This window comes from Balearica regulorum, chromosome 3 (assembly GCF_011004875.1).
Source record: "Balearica regulorum gibbericeps isolate bBalReg1 chromosome 3, bBalReg1.pri, whole genome shotgun sequence".
NCBI classification, from domain to species: Eukaryota; Metazoa; Chordata; class Aves; order Gruiformes; family Gruidae; genus Balearica; species Balearica regulorum.
The window spans coordinates 51,485,262-51,509,579 of record NC_046186.1 but is presented as its reverse complement, the minus strand read 5'-3'; the positions used below and the strand labels follow the sequence as shown (position 1 = coordinate 51,509,579).

The 24,318-nt window shown below is 44.2% G+C and overlaps 1 protein-coding gene across 1 annotated transcript in view; it reads left to right on the top strand.

Moving 5' to 3' along the window:
* Positions 1-582: 582 nt before the first annotated feature.
* The window catches only part of METTL24 (methyltransferase like 24), a 50,268-nt gene continuing 26,532 nt past the window's right edge, over positions 583-24,318 (top strand). Inside the window, exons 1-2 of the mRNA XM_075747892.1 lie at positions 583-1,083; positions 21,312-21,410. Coding sequence (XP_075604007.1) covers positions 787-1,083; positions 21,312-21,410 — 396 coding nt within the window. The 5' untranslated portion in view covers positions 583-786. The remainder of the gene's footprint in view (positions 1,084-21,311; positions 21,411-24,318) is intronic.

The following is a 24,318-nucleotide window of genomic DNA, read 5'->3' as shown; positions in this document are numbered from 1 at the left end:
CTGGTTTACTGCTTGTCTATTGATCCAGACGTCCCTGGAGTCAGCCTGGCTCGAGTAACTTATCTGTAACGCCATGCGAAGCTGGGAGGGTTTCACAGCTGTGTCAGCGGGGCTGGGGTGCTGGCGTTATCTTGGCTGTCCGGGGGCATCCTTTATCCTTCATGGACAGCTCTAATCTTCCAAGAAGCAAAGTCCTTACTTCCAGGTCCAGGCTGCCCTTTAGTTTGTTTTACTTAACCCTGAACAATACCAAAGTCTCCAGTAAAATTCCACTACCCCCTTACATTACAGTGTATAATGTGAACTTATATCTATCTACCCATCTACACAAGTTAATACACTTCCATACTACAAAGATGGGTCGATGTAATAGTTAGGGAGGGGAGTTTTCCGAACAGATGTCGCCTGTTACGCCCGGCCTTGCGGGCAGCGTGGGTCTGGGTGCACGCACAAGTGACACGCACGTGTGCCACGCTACCGGCAAGAGCCGCGGCCGTGAAGGCGGCAGCCCCACGCTCGTGCCCGAGCACTGACCCACGCGCCGTGGGGCCGCCGGGGCGGGGAGCGTCCCGTGGGCCGACCGCAGGCTGGGCAGCCCCGGCGCCCCGCAGCCCCCCGCCGGGCCGGGACGGGGGCAGGGGCATCCCGGCCCCTCCCCGGCCGGCCCCGCTCGGGGCGGGGTCTCCCAACTTTCAGCGGCGGTCGCGGGGCCCGGCCCGCCGGCGGCATGAGTCCTGCGGCGGGGCGGGGGGGCGGCAGCGCCGGGCAGGGCGAGCCCCCGCCGCCATGCCCAAGGAGCGGCCGCTCTGGCGGGGCCCGGCCTTCCGCCTCTGCCTGCTCTCGGCCGCGCTTTTCCTCTGCCTCCAGCTGGGCATGAGGCGATCCTGGTGCCCGGAGGAGAAGCCCCGGGCTCCGGCGGCAGTGGCGGCGGGGCGGGCGCCCCCCCCGGCCCGCGGCACGGAGCAGCACCCGGGCGCGGCGGTGGCGGGCAGGCGGCGGGTCACCTACGTGCGGAGCGGCCGGCGGGGGAGCGCCGCGCCCGGCTGCTGCCCCTTGCAGCCCCCAGCCGGCCGCCGCAGGAAGGTAGGGCAGGCTGCGGGGGGGACGGGGGCGGGAGGGGGAGAAGAGCCCGCCGTGTCGTGACAGGAGCGCCGCTGCGTCGCGACAAGCGCGCTGCCACGGCGCTCCCTTTCCCCCTGAGGCGGAGCTGAGGGTGACCGGGCTTCTGGGGTCCCTGAGCCGTCCCGGTTAGGGTATGGGCTTTGTGGCCGCCGGTGGACGTCCGTCCGTAGGAGCCCCGGTTTGGAGATGTGGCCTCTCGCTGAGGTGTCGCTGGTACCCGAAAAGTGGAGACTGAGTTGTGTCTCCCATCCTTGCAAGGCTTCTCGTGGTCAGGGATTTTTGAGCAATGCCGTTAAGCTGCAGGAAAGGTGGAGACCTCAGCCTGGAAAGATAACCTTGGCTTGGAGTCACCCAGCTTGCTCAGCAGGCGGAAACACCCACAGCAGGACCAAGGTTGGGAAAGTCCTTGGCCCTTGGCATTCTTGGCATCCAAATGCTGTTTCATTTGCTGAAAGCCATCAAGAAATGTTTCTAAGACAAGGTCTTCATGAGAATTAATGAGTTAGTTAATGAGTTGGTAAATGGACCTGCAATTAGGTTCAGACGTGGTAATGATTGTAAAGCCTTTTGGAGATGTGAGGACCATCATTAGCATCTGGAGTTCAGCAAGAGTGAGGAATGTCAGTACTAACTTCTCCCACCAGTTAGCTGCATGTGTGACCGGTAGCAGGATGCTGCCTTCTTCAACAAGCTCCATGCCATCTTCTGGCACATGCCAGTCTCTCAGGAATCACAGGTTCAAATGTTTATCTTGTGGAGGGTTTTTTGTAGTCTTTTGGGGGAGAAGAGCCAGCTTTCAAAGGCTGGGAAAGGATAGTTTGTCACCTATGGAATGTGTGCCTCACCACCCTCACAGTGAAGAATTTCTTCCTAACATCTAATCTAAATTGACCCTCCTTCAGCTTGAACCCGTTACCCCTTGTCCTGTCACTACACTCCCTGATAAACAGTCCCTCACCAGCTTTCCTGTAGGCCCCCTTCAGATACTGGAAGGCTGCTATAAGGTCTCCCCAGAGCCTTCTCTTCTCCAGGCTGAGCAACCCCAACTCTCTCAGCCTGTCCTCACAGGAGAGGTGCTCCGTCCTGCTGATCATCTTCATGGCCCTCCTCTGGACTCTCTCCAACAGCTCATTGTCTTTCTTGTGCTGATGCCGGAGCTGGATGCAGTACTCCAGGTGGGGTCTCATGAGAGCGGAGTGGAGGGAGAGAATCAGGTCCCTCGACCTGCTGGTCATGCTTCTTCTGATGCAGCCCAGGACACGGTTGGCTTCCTGGGCTGCAAGTGCACACTGCCAGCTCACGTTGAGCTTCTCATCCACCAGCACCCCCAAGTGCTTCTCCTCAGGGCTGCTCTCAATCCCAATTCAATTTCATGATTTTTGAGGAAATCCTAGCGGAGAACTAGCAGTAGGAGAGGGTGTTCATCGTACCAGAGAACTGGCAGCGCCTTGTGGTGTTGGAGAGCTTAAGGTTCTGGGAAGCCCACGGTACATTTTGGCGTGTTTCCAGGTGAAGTGAAACATCACTGCTGTGGTTTGTGGTGTTTGGCATCTAGCTGCTGAGGTCTCATTTGAATCCCACTAATTAAGTCAAGTGAAAAATATTAGTAAATATAATACAGGCTGGAGTTACCAGATTAAGTTTGAGATGGTCAGGTGTCTTCCATGTTCAGCTATTTGACTTGAGCATGTTGCTTCAGGCTAAGAAAACCTGCTCCTTAAAGTGTAGTTAAGGCTTTGGAGACAGTGGGAGTGAAATTCTGGGAGTTACTGGTTTTAGAAATAGAGTTGTTAAATAGAAATGTAGGGGGAAAAAGTGATGAGAAAATAAACTAGAAGTGGTCTGAGTACTGCTATTTTTTCTTGTGGAAGTGGAAATCACATGTGATAGCTAAAAATAAAACAGAGTAATTTATTTTAGTTTTGTTTGTTTGGCTGGGTGTTTTTGTTGTCGGTTGTTTTTTTTAATCAGGAAACATTGTATTTCACTTCAGACTGTTTTAAGACAAGACAGGGTCTCTTACCAGAAAAGGCTGCTTAAATTGGTCACCCGTGACTTCTTCCAGCAGCTCTGGAGAAAGGTGGCAGCGTGCTGGCGTGTGTAAATGCTGCCTGGGGGAGAGGGGCTGGGTCCCTGCTGTACCAGGGATTGCCTTTTGCTGTGAGTTTTGTATGCTTTGGTGTCTTATATCTGTCTGTAAACCATTGTCAGTCTGTTTTTGAAGCCCACAGAGGTTTTCAGGTATGCATTTTTCCCCCTGCTGCTGATTGTTGTATTGGAGTATGCTGAGATATGTGAGCCAGCAGGATGGCAGTAATGAAAAATCAGTGAGGCCAAACCTTGCTCTTTTTTCCTAGTGCCGCTTGGTTATAACTGCTCACACTTACATCATTGAATTAACACAGAACACCGATGAACAGAGTATTTCCATAGGTCTAGCTGAATATCCTACTTTGTGGCCATACAAAAAAACTGCAAAAACATGCAGGGAAATTATTTTATGGCTACTTTGAATCACTATAAAGTTTCCTGAAGCAGAGTTGTGTTACTTATTTCCCAAGCACAACTGCAGTCAACCAACCAACAGCACCAAAAGGGAAAAAAAAAGACCTAGACAGGATGGGAAAGACAATGACTCGTCCATAAATGGTCCCTGTGTCTGCAGGAAACTGCCTGTGCAGTCGCATGCGCTTTTCCTGACCGCTTGTAAACCTCTGTCAGCGGAGACGGTGGCTGTAGGGCAGATGGGAGGGTTTGACCACCAAGGTTACAAATGTCTATTCGTGCCTTAAGATGCATGCATAAAAATTGCTAAGTGAAAGCAGCAGGGAATAAAGTAACTTAGCTATGTGACAGCTCTGGGAGCTGGTGGAGTTGCCTGTCCTGGTGCCTTTGGGAACTGTGTTGCTCCCAGGTGTTAAGCTCCTGGTGGAGCTTACCAAAGAGCAGATGTTGCTGCTCTTGCTGACAAATAATAAACAAAATTTGTCATTGAGAGCATATCATGGTCATCTGAAGAATGGGAAGAGTTATATGTTGTGCTGCAAATGTAAAGCAAATGGAAGTTTGTAATCCCACTCATGTTTTGGTCCCACCAAAAACTGTGGTGTTGCTAACAAAATGCCCAACTATGTTTATAAACCGTGATTCTAAGCTCTGGTTGTGTTAAGCACTGATCTGGTAACACATGGAGCACATAAAAACTCCAGCTACATGGAAACGTGCAAATTCTGCCATGTATACCTGCTCTTGCAATAGGTATTAGCGAGGTCTGCACCCACATAGTGCTACAGGCACATGAGATGAGTTTTAAAATGTTATTACAGGGTGTGATGGTAAAAAAAAAAAATGTTTCATTTGGAATTTGAAATAACAGCAAATTCTTATCAAAGTGATTGCAATAACAAGGTTATGTTGGCTCTCCTGCTCTGAAATGGGGAGGAGCCCTCTCCCAGAGTCTGGGTAAGAAAAGCTGGAGTCCTTTGCCTTCTGGGCAGATTTATTTCCATGGAGGAGGAGGGGGAAAAAAGAAAGCTTTATATGGTTATGCATGAGAGAAAAAAGGCTGATGTTAGTCTGGGCAGGTGTTTTAACTTCCCGCAGTGCTACGTGCTGATGCAGCAAGCACTGTGATTATGTCTCTCCTAAAAACCAAGATTCAGGGTCGTGCCTTCCATGTGGGCTTAGGTGGGCTGTGCAGCGCAGGACTCCTGGAAGGCAGGCTTGAGGCTGCAGCCACAGGTGTGTCTTCTGAAAGTCTGCCTGCTGGAAGACAAGCATAGTACTAAATTTAGTTTGAAAGTGTTATATCAGCTGGAAATCACTTTGTTGTTGTGGCTGTCCAAAGGTGGGGAGTGTGTTACGCTGCAGAAGCTAATCTGGTGTTATTTTCATCTCATATCTGGGGATATAAAAATGTTTGCGTGCAGTGATTGAAAGCCAAGGGTTAGATTTTGCTGCCTGGGCCCATTTGTATTTTCTCTGGGATTATTTTGAAACATGAAGTATCATTGCCTAAACCAGAACAATTTTGTGAGATTATATTTTTATAGGCATCACTTACACTTGCATAAATTTGTATTTTGGTTCTTTGTAAATACAGACTAATTGTTTTTTCCTGTTGCTTGTTGGATTGCAGGGTTTGTTTTCTTTAAGTAGGAACTATTTTGGAGAGGTTACTGCTTTTCTGATAATAGTCTCATCTTTAATGTAATTGAAATCTGCAAATTATTTTGAAGCAATATCTTTGAAGTTATGTGGAACAAGTGGCAGTTCAAAATAACCTTGTGCAATTTAGCATTACATTATCACTAAGATTTTACTTAATTAAAATTAAATTTAAAATTTAATTGAATTTTAATTTTAAAATGACAATGCTACTTACGTTTATGTTGGCAATATGTAGGGTTTATGCAAAAAGTCCTTTTTAATTCTTCTACAAATCTGGTAAAAAATGTGTCAGGTGTTTTCATTGCCTATTTGTATGTATAGGGTTTTCAAGCTCACTTCACATCTTTAAAAATCTGGTAAACTTTGAGTGCTGCTTTTATAGGAAGTTACTCTGCCTCTTGATGAGCAGGAGACAAAATTCTTGGAGAAAACTTGGTTATTCTGAAGTCAAATGTATCTGTTTCTTTTTCCGTATCCCACGGTGTAATAGCTGGCCTCTTTTGGATTAGGACTTAACCGTTATAAAAGTTTATTCGTTATGTATGCCTGGAGCAATGTTTTAATGTTACAGGAAAGTTTAACAGCACAGAAGCTTTGGAAGCTGTGCAGCCAGTCACATCAGGCTGAGTTTAAAGGAGCAGATAAGCCCAGGCTGAGCCAAAACAAGGGAGCAGCTGGGGCAGCAGCGTGGGTCAAGGCAGCCTTTTGGATCTCCTAGTGAATTTAAATCCAGAGCTTATTCATGTCACTTCACCTGCATACCAGACATCACAAGCTTTTCAGCATGCAGCAGTGTTCTCTAAATGCTGCAGCGAGGAATGAATAGCGTCCTAGCTTTGATGAACCTGAGTTGCAGCTGTAGCTCTGTTGCAGAGGAGTGCAATGCTGAAGAGCTGGATATTGGTTATTCTTTTGAGTGTGTCTGCTTCTGGGCGCCTCCTTTAATAACAGGTAGACAAACTGGAGACAGTCTCAATGGGAGGAAAAAGGCATTAAGAGATGCGGGAAGGCAGGCTTGCAGGGAAAGCCTGGCAGAACTGGTACTTGCTTTGAATAGGGGAAAGTAGGTTTTGAGAGGAATGTGCCAACACTCTTCAAACTAAAAAAAAAATAATTTTTTTGAAGGGCATAATGACTGCTTGTTCCCTGTGTCCACTGCAAGTAGGACAAGAAGTAACTGGCTTAATTTTCAGGCAAGATATTAGGAACATCTTTTAACTCTGCAGTGGGGTAAGCAGTGGAAAAGCTCCCTAGAAAAATGTGAACTTTGGGTGTCCACACAGGGAAGGTCTAGGTATCTGTAGTTGTGCTTCAGGGCCGGGAGGTAGTCAGTCAAACTCCTGACATCCCTCTGCCTACATTTACCTGCTCTGCAATTAGAGGAGCAGTCTGGCAGGTACGATGTGATTAGCCAAACTGGAATTTAGCCTGAACGATGATCTAACATCAATGTAATAAAAAGAGGTAATGGGGTCTTTAAAGACTTAAGCGATCCTTGCTTTGACTTAATACCTCACTAGAGAGACCAGACCCCACCACAATTATCCTGTGATGACTTAGTGGACCCCAGAGGAAGGAACACTACTTGACAACTTTTTTTCCCCTCCAGCACTTGGAGATCTCTTACCAAATATAAACCAACACAGAGTTGTTCAGCTTCTAAGATTATCACAAGGTAGGAACTTGTGGCTTCAGGCCATGAGTACCTGGGGAACAGCCGTGAGAGCCTTGGTTGGTTTTTGTTCAGATATTCAGGCTAATAGCACAGACTGAGAGAGGTTATTGTGTTGGGAAGAAAAGAAAAAGCTTTTATTGATAGCAGATTTCAACAGTAGACAACCAAATCTGGGGAGCAGTAGCCAGCTCTGCCTCTAAATGGGGGCAGCTGAGGCACCAGAAGGTACATGAGCACGGGAATCCTTCTCCACATGGCCAAGCAAGGGCAATACTGGCCTTTTGCTGTGTCTTAACTGCAGATGAAATGTGTTTATGGTAGACTGTGAAGAGGAGATGGTAATGTTTTTTCTGACAATGATGTCACTTGCGAGCTTGTGAGGTCAATGATCACTCAGAATAACCTTGGTTCTTACACACTTTTTATTACCTAAAATAGGTTCTTCCTTCATAAATTTTTTGAGAAGCATCTGGGGAGTATTATCCTTCAGAAATTCATTACAGCTTTATAAAACTTAATTATATCCAATAATATAGTTTTCTTTCAAATACCTACTCAAGGCTTTCTTTCACCGTATAGAGACAGGGTAATACTTTTTTTCTAGATAGCTGTGGCACAGGAAAAATGTTTTTCAGCATATATAAGCTTTCCTGTTTAAGGATGTAACCCAGGGACTGAGGTGGTAATTTCTTCTGCAGATACCTTGCTCCATGATGGCTGTTAACAGTTGTACCATTTTTTTCTTGAACCAGGCTAGATGGTCCACGGGCCTTATACAAAACATGAATCTTTTATGACTGTGATAGCAGGTGCAGAAAAAACCCCATAATGATGCAGTCCCATTTGCTGTCTTCAGCTCAAGCTGTTGAATGGGACTGTTGTGTGGGGAGGCAACCCACACTGCCCTCCTGCCCACGTGGTGATGCTCAGAGTGGCTGGGCAGCTCTGGTCATGGCCTCTGTGTCCCACTGAAGGGCAGAAATTCAGTAAACGCATCCTCTGCTCCCACTTCTTTCTTCACCCCTCCACAGTTCACTGTGGTTGGGGCAGTGGACTGTGTACATGCTTGGAGGAGGATGGAAGTCTTCTGCATGAAAGCAGCTGTGGAGCAGGAGGTGGGAGGAGGCGAGCACTGGTATGAAAGTCAATTGTACAGCAAGTCACAGTCATGTCATGGGAAAAAAGCAAGAGTGCCTGAAAGTCGGAAATTTTGACAGCCTTGAAGACAACGAGCACAGTACCAAAAATGATCTTTTGTCACGTTTCATGTTTTATACTATAAATAATAGAAGTGAGGACAGTTTTGAACATGCAGCTTTCCTTGCTAAAGCAGTTCTCGTGGTGGCCAGGCTTCCTTCATTCTTTTCTAAAGCTTCCCTCTTTGGAGAGAGAAGAGGCTGGAAAGAGAGATCTGGGACAGGTAAAATTCTCCCAGAAAGCCTTAGGGTTTTTCTTTTACATCTCTGACCTTTAGCTGCCTTCTTATCAGACAAATATTTAACTTCATCGCTAGTAAGGTTCTCATCTCTTTGTTCAGTCAATTCACATCAACATTTACCCATCCAGCCAGGCAGTTAACAGAGATGTACACCTGTTTCAAAGCTGCATGGTAGTTGCTACCATGCCAGACATCTCTTCCATGCCACTTTTACTGAACTGCGGGTGCGGTTCAGACCATGGTCCAGCTGGTGGATCTTTGGTGTGAACCCAGAGCAAAACTCCAGTGGTCCATGACAAGGGATGCAGTACTGAAATCCAGTGGTGAAGGAAAAAACCCCTCTAACAGCTGCCTTGCAGACTTGTACAGATAACATGACAAGTACATCATCTCTCTTACAGAACAGATGTAGAATTTGGAGGTTTAGACAGGATTAGTGAGGGACCTCTGCTCCTCAGACAAGCAGTTTGGTTTGGTTGTGGTAGACCACGCTGTCCTTCTCCTGCTGCCTGGCAGTGACAGCTGTCACTCAGGGCACGGCTTAGATAAAAGACTTAACACGTAGGTGAGAGAGTCTGTGTGAACCACCGCTAATCTTTGATGGCATCTGCAGCAGCCCCCTCTTAGAGCTTGTTCTAATATTAACTGGGAGCTGTGTTTGTCTCGACGGCTGTTCAGCGCTCCAGAGCTGTGTGCAGTGGATGTGAGTCATTTCATCAACTCGAGGGTTTTCGTAGCTAGCAGATGTGCACCAAGATACTTTAGTGTGTGATGAAATGTTGTCCAGAGCCCTTCTGCACTGTTGAAGTCTAAGTGCAAATGGCATTCAGTTCAGTGGAACAAGTGAAAGGGGAAAAAAAAAGAGATTTGATTTAATTTTTCTTTTAATTGTGGTACAGCATGTATATCCTGGAATCTGTTACATACCTTGCTCCCCTGATGTTGTTTATGTTAGTGTTTCTGCATACAAAAGTGACAGGGTGACACGCTGTCCTATTTGGAATTAGCAAATCTCTAAGGGTAATAGAAACCATGTGCTCAGATGGAGTGACACCTTGGGTACCAGAGAGATGAAAGCCATGATTTTGAACTCACTTTTACAGCAACAACTTGGTCAATTTAAGCAGGGGAAGGCAGAAACATTTCCAGCTGTCTGTGTAGTACTGAGTGGAAGAGTTTGGATCTTCAATGACATGTGCATTCCCCCACCTGATCTTCTACCATTCCATCTTCGTCAGTCTTGCTTTTAGATGTGCCAGGTACCATCAAAAAAGGCTGTGAGGTGCTCGTGGACTGTGCTGTCACAGAACGAGTGGATGGAGTGTCCTTGGGTGACTGCTGACCCTTTGAAGAGCACAAGTCCTGGGTCTTGCTCTGGGGAAACCCCTTGGTGGTTATTTTACTTTCTTTTTAATTCTTTGCAACATTTAAAAACTAGCCCTGTAACTTATGTTCTCCCTGACACATTTATGAATACGATAAATAAACTTTTCCTTATGTTTTTGTGCAATGATAACTGTAATAGTTCCAGCAGCTGTTACCACATGCACAGAAATCTTGCTTCTCACCAAAGTCTTCTCCGTATGCTCTGCAGAGGAACCCTTGTGAGGAATGTCCTTCTGGTTGCCACCTCCTCCCACACAATGGGGACTTCTCTTGTCTCTGGGAATATAGGACGAGGAGGACTTCTCAGTGAGCAGTTGGCTTCTGAAGTCACTTGGGATTTTCAGGTCAAGCCAACTGCCTTGGGTTTTAGAAGCAAAACCTCTGGATTTGTGTGCTTGTTGCAGAAGGAGCTAACGAACAGCTCGTTTAACGAGTGCCTCACTGAGGTTTGCTGCAGGTTCCACTTTCTGACAGATCTAAGGTGCAGCTTCAGTTTTGCAGCTTTGGCTTTTCTGGAAGTGACAAAATTCTGGATTGTTTCCAGGACTGACCTTGTGGCTCTTGCAGACTAAAGGAATTGAACCCTCTGCCCTTCTTGGAGTATGGAAAAGGAACTTCGTAGGCCTTGAGAGCTTAGCAAGGAAGGGCCTACAAAAAAAGTTAGGCAACTCATCTCTCTTAGGGATATTGCTAAAATAGTGGACGGTCTGTGTTCATGCTATTGATTTTGATGAGGTAATAAGTCTCTATTTTTAATTTTTTGTGTGTGTGTGACAGGGTGGTCTGCTGGGGAAAACTAACCTAGATGAAAAGTAAGCAAAGAAAAAAAATACTGGTGTAGTGCCAGGGGCTGGACCTGGTTGGGAAATGCGTACAGTTGAAAATTATGTCAGAACCAGTGAACGTTAACATTGTAGAGTCACTGTTGCTGCTTCAACCTCTCCCACTTTGTCCCATCCACCCCAGCCCTCCTCCTCATTCCTCTCCAAGTAGCTAGCTAAGTCAAATAATTAACTGGGAGCTTCAAAGTTGGTGCCCTTAATTTAGCATCCTCTTTCATATTTTACAAAGAGACAGTGTTTGAAATGCTAGGGGGAAGAGATGGTAATGTCTATTGATATGGCATGTAATGTTAAATAATACTTGCCACTTAGAAGCCTAAAAATGATAAGAATCAGTTTGAAATCCTTCCTGCTCCCTGCAGAGTTGACGACACTATTGGAGGATTGAGATTTATCCGAGAGATGAACGCTGCATGGTAGGAGCTGCCTGAAAAAACCCCAAAGGAACAATGAATTTTGTTAGTACTGATGTCGTGTCTCATTTTGGGCTTTACTCATGGTTGTTCTGTGACACTGAAACTTTCAAAGAAGTGAACTTTGTTTCATCTTGAATAGGGCAAAGCAATAGCATCTTGTTCCTTTTCCTTCACTCTTTTGAGAAAATTAAACAGGCAGCAATTATGTGTCAATTGACTGCTGCTGAGCTGATATGTTTCTTCTTAACTCAAGGTCTTGATTAATGGTTTGATCTTGCAATTATTATTCATTAGGAAATCCATGGGAATTCTGTGTACATCAGGAGTTCAGGGTCAAACCATGTAGCTGTTCAGTGCTATATTCTGCATAATGCTCAGAATTAGTAATAAAACGTTGGAAAATGTCCTTAACTAAAGAGAATGGTGCACGTTTGCCAAAGCCCACCTTCCATGGATTTATGATTCTTGGGTCTATTCTTGTCATGAACAAAAATATTTCAAAATTGTGTGCTTTGAAACAAACTTGATTTTCATCTATATAAATTGGAAAATAAACATGTCATCTTGTACTTAAAATCCTAACAACTTGTAAGCCAACTCTCATTCCCTTTCTAGACATGGGAAATTAGTTGCCCAACATACTGTTTTATTTTGCTTGGAAGACTTTCACACAGCTCTCAACTAAGGGCAGTAATTCATAATCATATTAAAAACAAGAAATGAAGTATATTTGTAGACAGATAAAGCTAGTGTACATTTCATTCTGTGGAGCTCCATTACCTTATTTTATTAACTAACGTTAGTATGAAATAAGGAGTTAAAGAAGGAAAAAAGTGAAGTTTGGCTTTTTAAGTCTTCCTTGGCTATCAAGTAAAACCCAGTATGATCAAGTGAACCGATGGTGGGTTGGAGGGACGGAAGCCCCTAGGTACCCTTTGTGAATATTGTCTGTCTTACCTTAGGTTTTATGCTATGAAGTCTAAATACCTGTAGAAGTCACTCAAGTTTACCCATGAATAAGAATTGATGTTTACTTTATTTATGATATTATAGGTGCCTAGTAAGAAATATTGCCCTCTCCTGCTGCCTGGGCACAGAAGGTCCTGCTGGTCCTTGCCCAGGAGGGGCAGATGAAGGGAAAGGGGTTTTCTGATGCATCATAACTCCCTTTAGGCTGGAAGGTGTGACGGGCCATTTCTTTTTAGACATTTGCACCCTCCACTTGGATGAGAGAGAAAGCTACACAAGTGTGAAATGCTCTTATTTGTGTGAAAGCATTAAGTTTTACTTTAAAGCACCTCCTTTTTCCCCAGTTATTAGCCTCAGGCAGAGCCTGCTGAAGTCAGTGGCTAGGCTGCCAGAGGCATCCCTATCTGTAAATCACAATTAAGAGTGCTGGAATTTGCACAAAATAAACTTGGCTTATCTGGCTAGCTGAGTATTTACTGTTTGTTGTACACTGTGGTTTGAATATTGCAATGAAGTCAACCTAGAGGAAAATAGCTTCTTTTTTTTCTTCCTATTTTATGGATTATGACATCTCCCATATTTTCTCAACCAAAGCACTTCATTTAAAGCAGTTATGAATACAGGTTGAAACTGTGGTCTTGCCTCTGCTTAGCTAAAGTCTGAATTTGACAAGCAGTGACCAGTAGTTGCTGTATCTGTTTCTTACTGTTACCCTTAAGTGTTGGCAAAGGCATGCAGGCCCTGGAAATAATTCAGCTGATTGAATATTACACTGCTTAAGCAGTTTCGAGATTTTCCTTCCATAAATTTCAATCCGTTCTGGCTCCTGGTTTTATCTCCATCAGATATAAATTATCACGCCGTCAGCCTCTGGATAGCGCTGGAATGCTGCTGCCCAATTTATTTATTTTATTTTATTGCTATAGCAAAGAAATCCCACTTGACTGTTTTTAAAGCCACGTGTCTCTTAGCAGAGTAAAATCAATCTCTCTTTTAATAAATGCATGTTTCTTCCTGATGTTGCTGGGATGTCCAATGGCAGAACTGTCAGTCTTTGGTGACTTTTGAAGGTCTGAGGAGGAATTCCCTGCTGCGGCGCTGTTCTTTCCTACCTCTGCAGCTCCCAACTCCTTTGGTTGCAGTGGATTTATTCCTTGGAGTTAGTGAGGGGTGGTAGTTATGCTATGTAAAGAATAAATTGGATGCAGTGCTTTCCAAATTTGTAAATACCTACAAATTAATATTTTGGCAGTGGTTCCTGTAAGTCACAAACCTGCACCCAGGGTGATGTATGTTAGTCACTGACGCCCAGGTCTACCTGGGTGACTTTACGGAGGGTGTCCACAACAGCTAATTTAAACCTGGTAAGCCAGTTCCCAATACCCATTTCCTATGGAAGTCAGGGTTTTGATTTGAATTCAGGCATTAGTCACCTATATCCCACTACAGATCTGGCCATGTCATGTTAGTTTTGGAAGGTGCTCTTTATTTTTCCAAAGCCATTTCTTTATTCTTAAACTGATATAAATTCTGTCACTTAAAGTCTGCGCCAAGCATCCTTTTTTTTCTGTGTATGCTTTTCTTATGAGACACTTGTTTGGGGGAAAAGACACAAAACTAAAAGTAGAGTTGGAGAGTGCTCGAGTGTGGGCTTTGCAATGTGAAACGCTGAACCTCCCAAGGCATCAAAGTTGTTGGTGTTTGGCATTAAGGTTGCTGGTGTGGCTTGCCTGCAGGTTAGGCCAGCAGTTCCCCTGTGAGCTCGAGAGCTGTAATTTGTATGCGTGTGGCTCCATTTCATACTGTCAGATGGGAAATCAGAAGCAAAAGCAGAAAATAAACATGAATATTAACAAAAGGAGACCAGAGGTGAAATGCTTGGTGATTGCTGCCTTTCCAGGGGTTGTTATGTATGCATGTTCAGACTGATTTGCTCTACAAGGGTAAAGGCTCTTTTGGTTGCAATTACCATGCAGCGGTTCAACGCTTTTCTAATGAGAACTGAAGTCAGAAAATTGTTTTCTTCATTTCAGTGTAAAACTTTGCATTCAAGATGTATTGCTTTTTTTCCTTTTCCCTGCTAAGCATAAGGGTTTTACTTCTGGTGCAGACTGCAGCCTTGGGAAGCAAGTGCTGATAAACTGCTCTCAAGCGAGACGCTCTGGGTGATGCTTAGAGCTGCGTAAGCTGGCTCTCGCAGCAATTGCATCCTGCTCCCAGGCAGACAAATGTGTGCTGCACTGCAGAGGCTTGGAGGAGGTGATGCAAAGAGAGTGAGGAGCTAGGGGAGAGTTAAGGGCATCCTAGAAGTTCCCTCTTCAACAAAATAAAACGCACATGTCCAGGCATAGAAACGCCTCTAGTTATTAAAATTCTTCATACACAAGTTGTGTCAAAAACTCATTTAAATTGAAGACAGCCACTTATTAATGCAGAAAACACTCTCATCACAGGACTGCTTTAGCAGGGGGGTTGGACTAGATGATCTCCGGAGGTCCCTTCCAACCCCTACTGTTCTGTTCTGTGATTCTGTGACTGGTTTCCATAGGCAGGGTTTACTCTGATAAGTAGCCTTGCCACACGGGAGACCCTGAGTGTGTTACATTGCTTGCTCATCTGGGCACAAAGCTTTTGTTCCTCGGCCTAATGTTCCACCGTCAAATCTTCAGATAAGATTGTGCAACAGATCCTCCTGAAAGATATGTCAAAACATACTGAAGACAAGGAGGTGGTTAGGGACAGCCAACATGGCTTCACCAAGGGCAAGTCGTGCCTGACTAATCTAGTGGCCTTGTACGATGGAGTGATTGCATCAGCAGACAAGGAAAGAGCTACAGATGTCATCTACCTGGACTTCTATAAGGCTATTGATATGATTCCCCACAACATTCTTACCCCTGAATTGGAGAGATGTGGGTTTGATGGATGGACTGTTCAGTGGATAAGGAATTGGCTGGATGGCCGCATCCAAAGAGTTATAGTAAGTGGCTCAATGTCTAAGTGGAAACCAGTAACGAGTGGTGTCCATCAAGGGTCCGTACTGGGAATAATACTATTTACTTTGAGCCTGAAGTAGTAGATGTAGTAGAAGATGTCCCCCATGGCAGGGGCTTGGACTAGATGATCTTTAAAGGTCACTTCCAACCCAAACCATTCTATGATTCTGTAACACACTTGAGTTTTATAGCGCTGGAGTTTGGGAGGGAATCCCAATGTGGCGTGCTTGTTCAGCTGCACCAACCCGATGTGTACAGAGATGGAGCAACCCTGTGGTGGCTGGGTATGACGAAGGCTGTGTACTTGCAGTGTTGTCAGAGATGCCTCTGCTTTAGATAAACTCGGAAAAGTAAAAAAAATGGGGAAATAGAAAGATTTCCTGTATTAATTGTTTTTTCATTTCATTATGGACTTTGTGCAGCATGTGAAAGTTTCACTGGTGGAGTGGAAATTCTCAGTTTAGGTGGCTGCAGGATGAGGTGGCAGCTGCGTTTCCCTGTGATATTCCCAGTGCCTTGGAGGGAACCCACTGCTTTTCTCTCAATAAAGGCACATGCGTGCAGAGGAGGAGCCTGTGTAGCAATTTCTGCAATATGGTTTCTTAAGCGAAACCCTCATATGTTTAAGAAAGCCAAACTGCAAAGAAAAACAGAAAATAATAGTAATATAAAAAAGGGAAAGAAACAGTTCAGACATGTAGGGATGCGATACCTATAAAGCAAGCCATGTTAGAAATTAATTCACTCAGAGCTTTAAATATGAGTCATAGTCACTTTGTAAGCCTGCATTTTAAATTACAGCTTACTGAGCCTGTGAACGTCCCCGCTACTTCTAAATTAACGATGTAGCATAGCATGTTTTTGTGAGTGTACCTCTTGTGAGCCCTCTGTATGATTACAATTAGCTAAAGGGGACCGTATGAATTCACCTTTCTCAAGGAGGTCTTTGCCAAGGCTGAGGCACACTTGTTCTTTCCTATTGACACCTCCGCTTTGAGGTGGAGTTTGCTTTATTTGTGCCACGTATTGCTGCTCCAAACATAAAACATTTGCAGTTACTCAACCTTGCTGAAGAATAAAGTGCAATTAAGTGTTGCTTGAGGCTCACAACTAAAGAGTAGGCTCAGTCCTCTGAAATACAAGTTTTTCTGCAGCATGGCATGTATGGTAGTCTGGTCTGGGGTTGTTCTTCTGCGATGTTGAATGTCTATGGTGTAGGTGTTGCTGAGCTCCTCCTCCAGGCTTCCTTTGCAGGTCATGGAGAGACATGGATGTTTCCAGTGCATGACTCATCTTACTTATTTTAGATGTCTACTCTATAATGAGATGAATCATTCCCTTAAAGAGCCTGTCTGTCTCATCTGTCCTGTCAAATAACTTAGCTCCCCAGCCCACTGTGGGAGCTTGGTCCCTGGTTGTTCTCACTGCAGGAATGTTTCTTCACTCCCGGCTCTCCCTTGGAGTCAACCAGCTAATTGCTTCTGAAACTAAATGTGGGCATTCATCAGGGATTGTTCGCTGCTGGAGCCGCTCCGTGTCGTCAGCAAGGGGAGCAGCGTGCCAGGTTTGGCCGCCTCCACCCTCAGCAGCCCTCCCACTCATCTCAGCAGGCTTTGCACTTGTTGCGTGTCCCTTGTGAGGCGTGCTGGCATGTCCCATAAAGCTAGTACTTGGGTGGGTTGCTACACGCTGCTTTCACTATTTAAGGTACTTTTGATTTGGGGGAAAAAACCAAAACTGCAAAATAATATGCTTAAGGCCGCAGGTGCTCCAGAGGGAATCCAAATAAAATTATGTCCAGGCCCTGTAAATCATATCTAGGGACAATCTATTCTTACAAGGGCAAGCCTTCAGGAATGCAATCCAGTAAATATACGTTTGCTTTGTAGATGTCTGAAATTGTGCAATTTGAATACCACCCATTGCATTTTAAATTGATAAAACCCTTACAAAATTTCACCCATGAGCAAGCTCTGTTCTGCTGTTGCCTTCCACGAGGGGTGAGCGTGGTGATACATAGAGTGCAGCCAGAACGATTGGAGGTGAAGATGTGTACGTCATTTGTTTCTATGGCTAGCAAATATTTATGGTTGTTGATGGAGTTTATTGCTACAAGTGCTTTCCATTCACATTTGGTCCTGCCTCAAATGTAAAAAATACTGTTGCACAGTTTAATCAGAGGATTTTATATTTTTCCCTTGATTAAGACATCTGTGTATGTATTGACAAGTCTTTTGTTTCTTCATTGGAAGCAACAGACTGCTTGGCAGGGCAATGGGATTCCCCAATTTTTATTTATAAACATGGCTAATATGTTTCTGTGTTTTAATAGGCTGCTAAAAAGGAAGGACATGGAAAGGAGGGAAAAAAAGAGTTACTGAGTAAAAAAAAAAAAAGGTGGAAGTATGGAAAACTTACTAAATCTCTTTCAAAGGGAAGGGAGGGGTTGGGCTGGTTGAATTGATATGAAAAGAATTTAATGATTTATGGGTTCATGTTTATGCTAGGAAAGCCAGAAATTTTGCAAACCTACAATTTTACACCTGCTGGTTTGTGAGCCCTTTCCCCATGTTGATTTAAACTTTATATTATGTCAGATTTTTAGGACAAATGATAGCACATGTATACTACAGATTATGAAGGGATTATCAGATGACTATCATAGATAGCTGATGAGGGAGAAAAATCTAGAAAGAAGTGGTGTCCAGAGAAAAGTCGCTGTGGATTACTGTCAGATTGGTCTAAAAGAAACATCAGTCCTTATCCTTAAGTGTGAAGTACCTGAAAAAAAAATCAGACCTTCAAATGCATCCTAGTTTTCCTAACAAAGCCATGGCATTGCCTTAAGATGTTCTTTGCTCTGTGGTTACCTCATGTGGTGAAAATTTAGACATCACTCTGGATAACAGTTTCTGGATATCCATTACCCTTCTAGGGCAGCTGAAGTTAGTGTCTGACAGTGCCTGTGATAAAGTCTTGCTGAAGACTGATTTTTTTTTTTTTTTTTTCTTACAATGCTAATTTCAGGTAATTTCAGTATGATATTTTTTCAGTGGCATTGTAACTTTCCAGGTGCTATCATCTCTTTGTATTGTGGAATCAGGATATATCGGTGTTTGGGAAACACAGTCCTGGTGTCTCGTTGGATGAGTGCTTACCCTAGGGACATAGCACACCAATGGCAATAACCAGAGATGCAGAATGTCTGAAACAGTTTTCTGCCTCCTCCTGGGTGACCTTGGGAAGGCCTGTCTGAATTTCATATCTAAAGCTGCATAATATGGACCATAATACCTCCTCTGCTCCTCTTGTGTGCTTGCTGTAGAAGCCCCCTTTGAAAGGAGCTGCTCGTCCGCCTGTTTTGTACAGCAGCCACAGGGATCTGCTCTCGGTTATTTACTCTAGAGGTTTCTGTGAGACAAGTGAGAAAATCCAAATCTTGATGCCACAGTCAGGTTTGCTTTGAGTAAATAAAATTGCAAAGTCTAGAGGGGAAAAGCTCCTCAAAATAAGGAACATGTGTTTACCAGGAATAAACCTGATTTTCACAAAGCAGTCAGTTCGCAGGGACCGGGTGCATTTTTTCTGCAGAGTGTATTTGAGAAGGCTTACATGGAAACACTATGAAACAGGTGGAAAATTACTTGAAAAACTATAAACAAAGGCTACTGATGTATATTGGGAATGGCTCCTTCGGGAGGATATTTTGTGAGTCCTGAACATACCTGTACCGCATCACCGACACCAGTGAGTTCCCTGCTTGGAGGGTGTACCTGGTCCGAGAGATGTGCTGGATTTTCACCCCTGTTCATCATCTGCAGCTACTGAAGTGCCCTGTAGGGGCATTTAGTAGGCATTAGGAACAAACCTCTCTAATGTATTCATTAGTGAACGGAAATGGATTATTAAGGAGCCAGGGACCAAGTATGAAGTTTGAGAAGCTATTCAAAAGCATTGCTGTCAAACAGGAGCTCAGATCTGATCTCTCTCACAAAAGTATCATTTATGTAGTGCTCCTAAATTTAAAGAACTACATAAAAGGTTGATCTCTTTCTGTTTTTCCTTCTTTTTTTTTTTTTAAGTGAAACTGCATTATTAAGTCACTGGGGGTTTTATCTTCATTTTCATGTGTTTATTGATACATTTTGGAGGTAGTGAAAGGCAGTTTGTCATCTTTAAGATTTTTAAGGACCTGAGAGTAAGCTGCAGTACGTCTTTGATACTGCACTCTGCTGAAAAAGAATCTCATTCACGTGGTTAATTATAGGGATTTTTTTTCTTTTTCTTCCCTGTCAATTCTGTGCAGAGGGAATTTTTGCTGAATAGTGCCACAGCGGCCACCCTGCAATTCCCCTACTTAATGAGCTACTTCTCACACAAATAGATTTCAGAATAACTGGGCACAGATGTTTAGGTGTCTGCAGTGGTTTGTTGGGGTTTTTTCCCTGAAAATGGTTGTCAGTCTTCATTTCAGCTTTCAAGCCTGTTGAAGCGGCGGCATTCCTGTCATTGCAAGCGTTATTCAGCCGTGTGAACTGTGACTCATTCTGAAAGATTACACGCATTTCCCTCCCCAGCGTGCACCTATCTTCCTGCTGTTAGCTGTTTGCAGGCTGCTGCACAGCTTGCTTCCAGCCTCCTGCTGTGCAGGGTATAGGAGCCCATGTCTGCTGTGGGCAGCAAGCTTCAGGGTGGGAAATGCTACTTTTGCCTGCTTCTGGGGAAGGACATTCTCAAATGTCCTTTTCAGCATCTCTTTAGAGTTAAAAAAACTCAAAGAGCAAACCCCAAAGGAACAATAAACCTCATACAGACCTTCTGGCTCATGTTCACTCCAGGCTATGTTTACTTAGGCTGCAAAAATACCAATTCATGATATCAGCAGAAGGCAAACTCCGTCTGGTCTGGTGGTCCCCTTTAATCATCTTTCTTTCTCATTTCACCTTCTCTTTTTCTTTCGTGCGTTCCTCTCTGGCATCAGAGGATTCCCCGCTGTCACCACATCGGCTCTTCTCCTGACACTGCAGACCAACCCAGTGGTGGGGCTGTCCTCTCCGGCAGGGCTCCGCACCTCACCTCTCTCATTGATTGCCATCCCCTCTGCTTAATTGCTATTCCCAAAATTTCCAAGGTTTCATTTGAAATAAGGTCCTGTGGAAATTCTGAACGAGGTTTCTGTTTGTTTGGTATTTTATCAAATGTCAATATGAACCTATGGAAAAAAAATCCCATCCTGTTCATTATGGAAGCTCAGTTAATTAGGGATGATTAAAGGGAAGCTCGATAATACCTGCCCAGCCATAGAAGTGAGTTATGGAGCCCCAGGATGAAGAGTCATGAGGAATCAATCTTAATTTAGTACAGCTTAACACTGTGCTTGTATTTATATCAGCTTGAGGGCAAGATACAACACGTCTAAACTTCTCAGTGTGACAAAAGCAGGAAGAATTTGGAGAAGGTGGCACAGATGGGACCGCAGAGCACCGTTGCTGTGCAAGCACGTGTCTGAAAGACCTCTTCTGCCCCACTCTGTCTGTGTGGGAAGTGCTGCTGGAAGAGCTGACAGGGTCCCCAAGGTTCAAAGCTGAGGAGCCTTGCAGGGAGTGCAGAAGGCATCCACCAAAGCTACTTCCTTGGGGCTACAAAAGTGAGGGGCGGCAGGGCTACCAGCAACCACCCTGTCATTTTTTCATGAAAACAAAGAATTGTGGTGTATCTTGTGAGATAAGCATGGGAAAAGAAGATGACTTTTTTCAAAGATCGCAAGAAGCTTGCTTTTCTATGGAATCTAGATTTTAAAAAAAGGAAAGAGATTGTTTGCAGAGGTTTCCTTTGGTGATTAGTGTTTGCAATCCAAGTTCTTGTTTCTGTGGACATTCAAGCACAGATACGCAATAGATATAAAATTAAAATTATTTTCACTGTTTTCAGATGTTTTGCTAGAGGACTTAGTTATACATATCTTGGTTTTCTTCATGCTTTTCTACAAGCCAGGGCTTACTTGGGTGTCCTAAAATAACTGTGTTGACACTTGTATCATGGATGAAGAGCCTTTTCTTTCTGAATTACCTACATCTGCTTTCAAAGCTGATCATGATAAATCATAGTTAGATGCTCTTTCACTGTAATTCAAACTGTACTTTATTCTGAAATTACTTTCATGTGTAGACAAGCCCTTAGGAAACTCTTTTTGTTTGAAATGAAATCTCCTTAATTTATTAGCCCTTGCATTGTACGCTTGTACTGAGAAATGAATGCTGTTCTTTTAGGTGTTTTTTGTTTTGTTTCGCTTTGCAGACTCTAAGATGGCACATTGAACTACAACCATGGGCAAGTCCAACTCCTTCCCTCAACTACGAGGCCTTGAGGTTCCTGAAGTACATTAGCACTTCTCAGGTAGGTTTTTCATTTCGGTCTTCATTTAGAAAATAGGTTGCCTGGCACAGGCTGTTCCCTCTCAGGTAAGGAATTAGCTTTGACATCAAACTGGTTTCGAAACTGCTTTGTTTTTAAAGTTGCTTAACCTAGCAGTGATGGTCAATGTGAATGGAAAGGTCAAAACACAGGGTAGAAAAAATACATTATTTCCTTGCTTTTTATTTCTAGATGAGCTCATGTCCTGACAGAAGTACGGTACGACTGAAATTCCAGGCATGGTTCCTCTCTCGCTCTTTCTCATTCTCTCTCTGACACAGAAAAATACAGAGCATTATGTAGCAAAAGAACTGTGTATTCAACCACTCCACCTCTCGATAATAAAGCGATAACCAGACTCATTTTAGCTAAAAAGGATGCATTTGAGGTGCCCAGTGAAATGAGAACAAGGCATCAGTCGCTAGCTTGGACAAGTTGTACCAACGGTACCAATAGAATCTTGGTATTTTTAGGACACTGGAAAATCAGTGGGTTTATGTCCTTTTTCAAAGGTGACATTTCCAAATCCAGATTGCATTGACAGATACTTCCAGGGATCAGCATATATTGGAAATTGGGCCATCATGTCTTAATGGAGACATCACTTCTTCACAATAGCACTTACACATGCATTTCCTGTAATAAAAAATGGAAAAGGAGCTGGAGGCCCACAGTTCTGACAGGGCAGCTGCTTTTGGTACCCAGGTTTATCAGCAATTGACCCTTGAATACAGATTTAACTGCACCACTACTTACACTGGAGAACAGCAAAAAGCCTCAGGTGCTAGTGTCACTGACATGTCATTCACATATGAAATTCTTTGTTAATGCAATGCTTTCAAGGCTGAGACAAAAGATTTATTTGAAACACGTCTAAAAATATGCTGCCGTGCTGACGGTGTGCTAACTGGGAGGGTAGCAGAGTGTTCACTTATCCTCCAGCTCGTGGGTACCCCTGGCTAAATGCTCAAGAAAATGACATCTCTGCCTCCACTCATGCCAGCACCGAGAGGACAGGAGGCAAGATGATGCATGTGGAGACAGCAGGAGATGTTTGTTTTGTTGTACAGAAGTTTAGGCTGTGGCAGGCATATTAAGCTGAAAACATCCTTCAACTCAGTGACTTAATAAATAGTGGCAGATGTTGCTAAACTCCACGAGTTGGGTCAAAGCCTACAAGGACATCAATTAGCAGAGAGTTTATTGCTTCTGATGCACCAATCGAGAAGTTTCTTTCCTAGAGTGACTGGCCCTGGTAGGGGGGACAAGCATAAGTGAAAACAAAAAATGAAAGAAATCCTTGTTCCTGACCTGGCAGATGTTATAGGATTAATAACGGACAGGATAACACCATGACTGGTATGAGCACTTCTGGAAATGGAATCCTGCTTACGTAGATGAGCATGGAATCTCATTTTCCTTGTTTGCTGAGCAAGTGTCTACTAATTACTGTGCCTGAGTTCAGCTCCCTACTGTTAGTGTAGAATGGCTCAAATTGCTGGAGGGGGAAGATGCCGTGTCAGGGGGGTTGAGGTGTGGCCAGAGAAACCTTTTTCAATGCCAGTATCTAATGATCACAAGAACCATCTTACATATGCTGTTGTTTGTATGGTAGTAGTGAATAGAAGCCCAGAAGAGGACGTCAGCTCAGTGCATCAGGGTCTGTAAATCACTCAACAGACTGGTGATGATGCTAAAGGCAGAGTTCACCTTTTTATTTTATTTTTGATGACAAGAGCTATTAAGTAGCAAGAGCTATTAAAGTTGCTCCAAATTCTGAGTGTTGTAATTGCTCATAATGCCATGAGTCAATTAAGTGGCAGCATTGCAGAATCTTACTTTTCTGTAGAGAGCACATTATTATTCTGTGTCTTAAAAGTAGTGCTTGTTATCGCAATGCCATTTATTCCTTGATTGTTATGTGACTGAAGGGAAATGGGTAGTGGGGTGCAGTGCAAATTGTTGCTTAAAACTTAGTGAATCATGAGAGCAGCATGAAGAGATGCTATATTAGCTTTTAGGAATTTTCCATGGGAATTATGAGCTGAGCAGGAACAGGGAGGTGGTGATGTAGCGTGCAGCTCTGGATGTAACACTCCAGATAATGATCTTTCAGAGTTTAAGTTTCTTACAGAATGAGAGTTTTATTTACTTATTTTAAGGCACATGGTGGAGAGTGCCTACCACAGCAAAGGCTGGGTTGCAGTTTTTACTCTCACCCCTGTATATAATTGTTCCATTTCTATGGTTCTGAGTGGGGCCAGACCTGTGCTTTTTAGTTTGGCTAAAACGGAGAGCTGAGCCCAGGCAGTCTGCTGTAGAGGAAGGAAGGAGCAAGATCAGAACAGCCAGTTCAGGACTGATGATTAACCTGGTTTTGTCTCTACTACTGTTCTTTCCACCTTTCTTTTATTGTTGGCTTTCTGGCAGTGCCAGCTCCCATCCCTGCAGCCAGGAAGAACTTCTCTGTGTTATTTAGAAAGAAGAAGAACTTTTTGTCATGGTGGCTTAGCTGGTTTCCCGCAAGTCTTCTCAGTCTTTGCTTTCCTATCTGTGTGTGAGCAGTCTGTGCCCTGAATTTGATGGCTGGGCTGCATGTGGTTTGAAAAGCCCTTCAACAACCAACTGTAAGCTGATGCTGGTGCAGCGTAACACAGCCTCTCTTGGCAGAAGTAGCCACAGCTTTGGTGCTTACTTCTGCATCTGCTTCTCCTTACCTCCTTACCACTGGTACAGCGACAAATTGCACTGGCTTTCCATCGCCTGCTGTGCCCTGGCTCCTGAATGCCAGGAAGGCTGCAGCACCCCCAGCTCCATGCCTGCCTTTTCCAGAGTGGCTTTGGAGGAAGAGGATGGTGCAGAATGGTGTGGCAGAGCCTGGAGGTGAAGC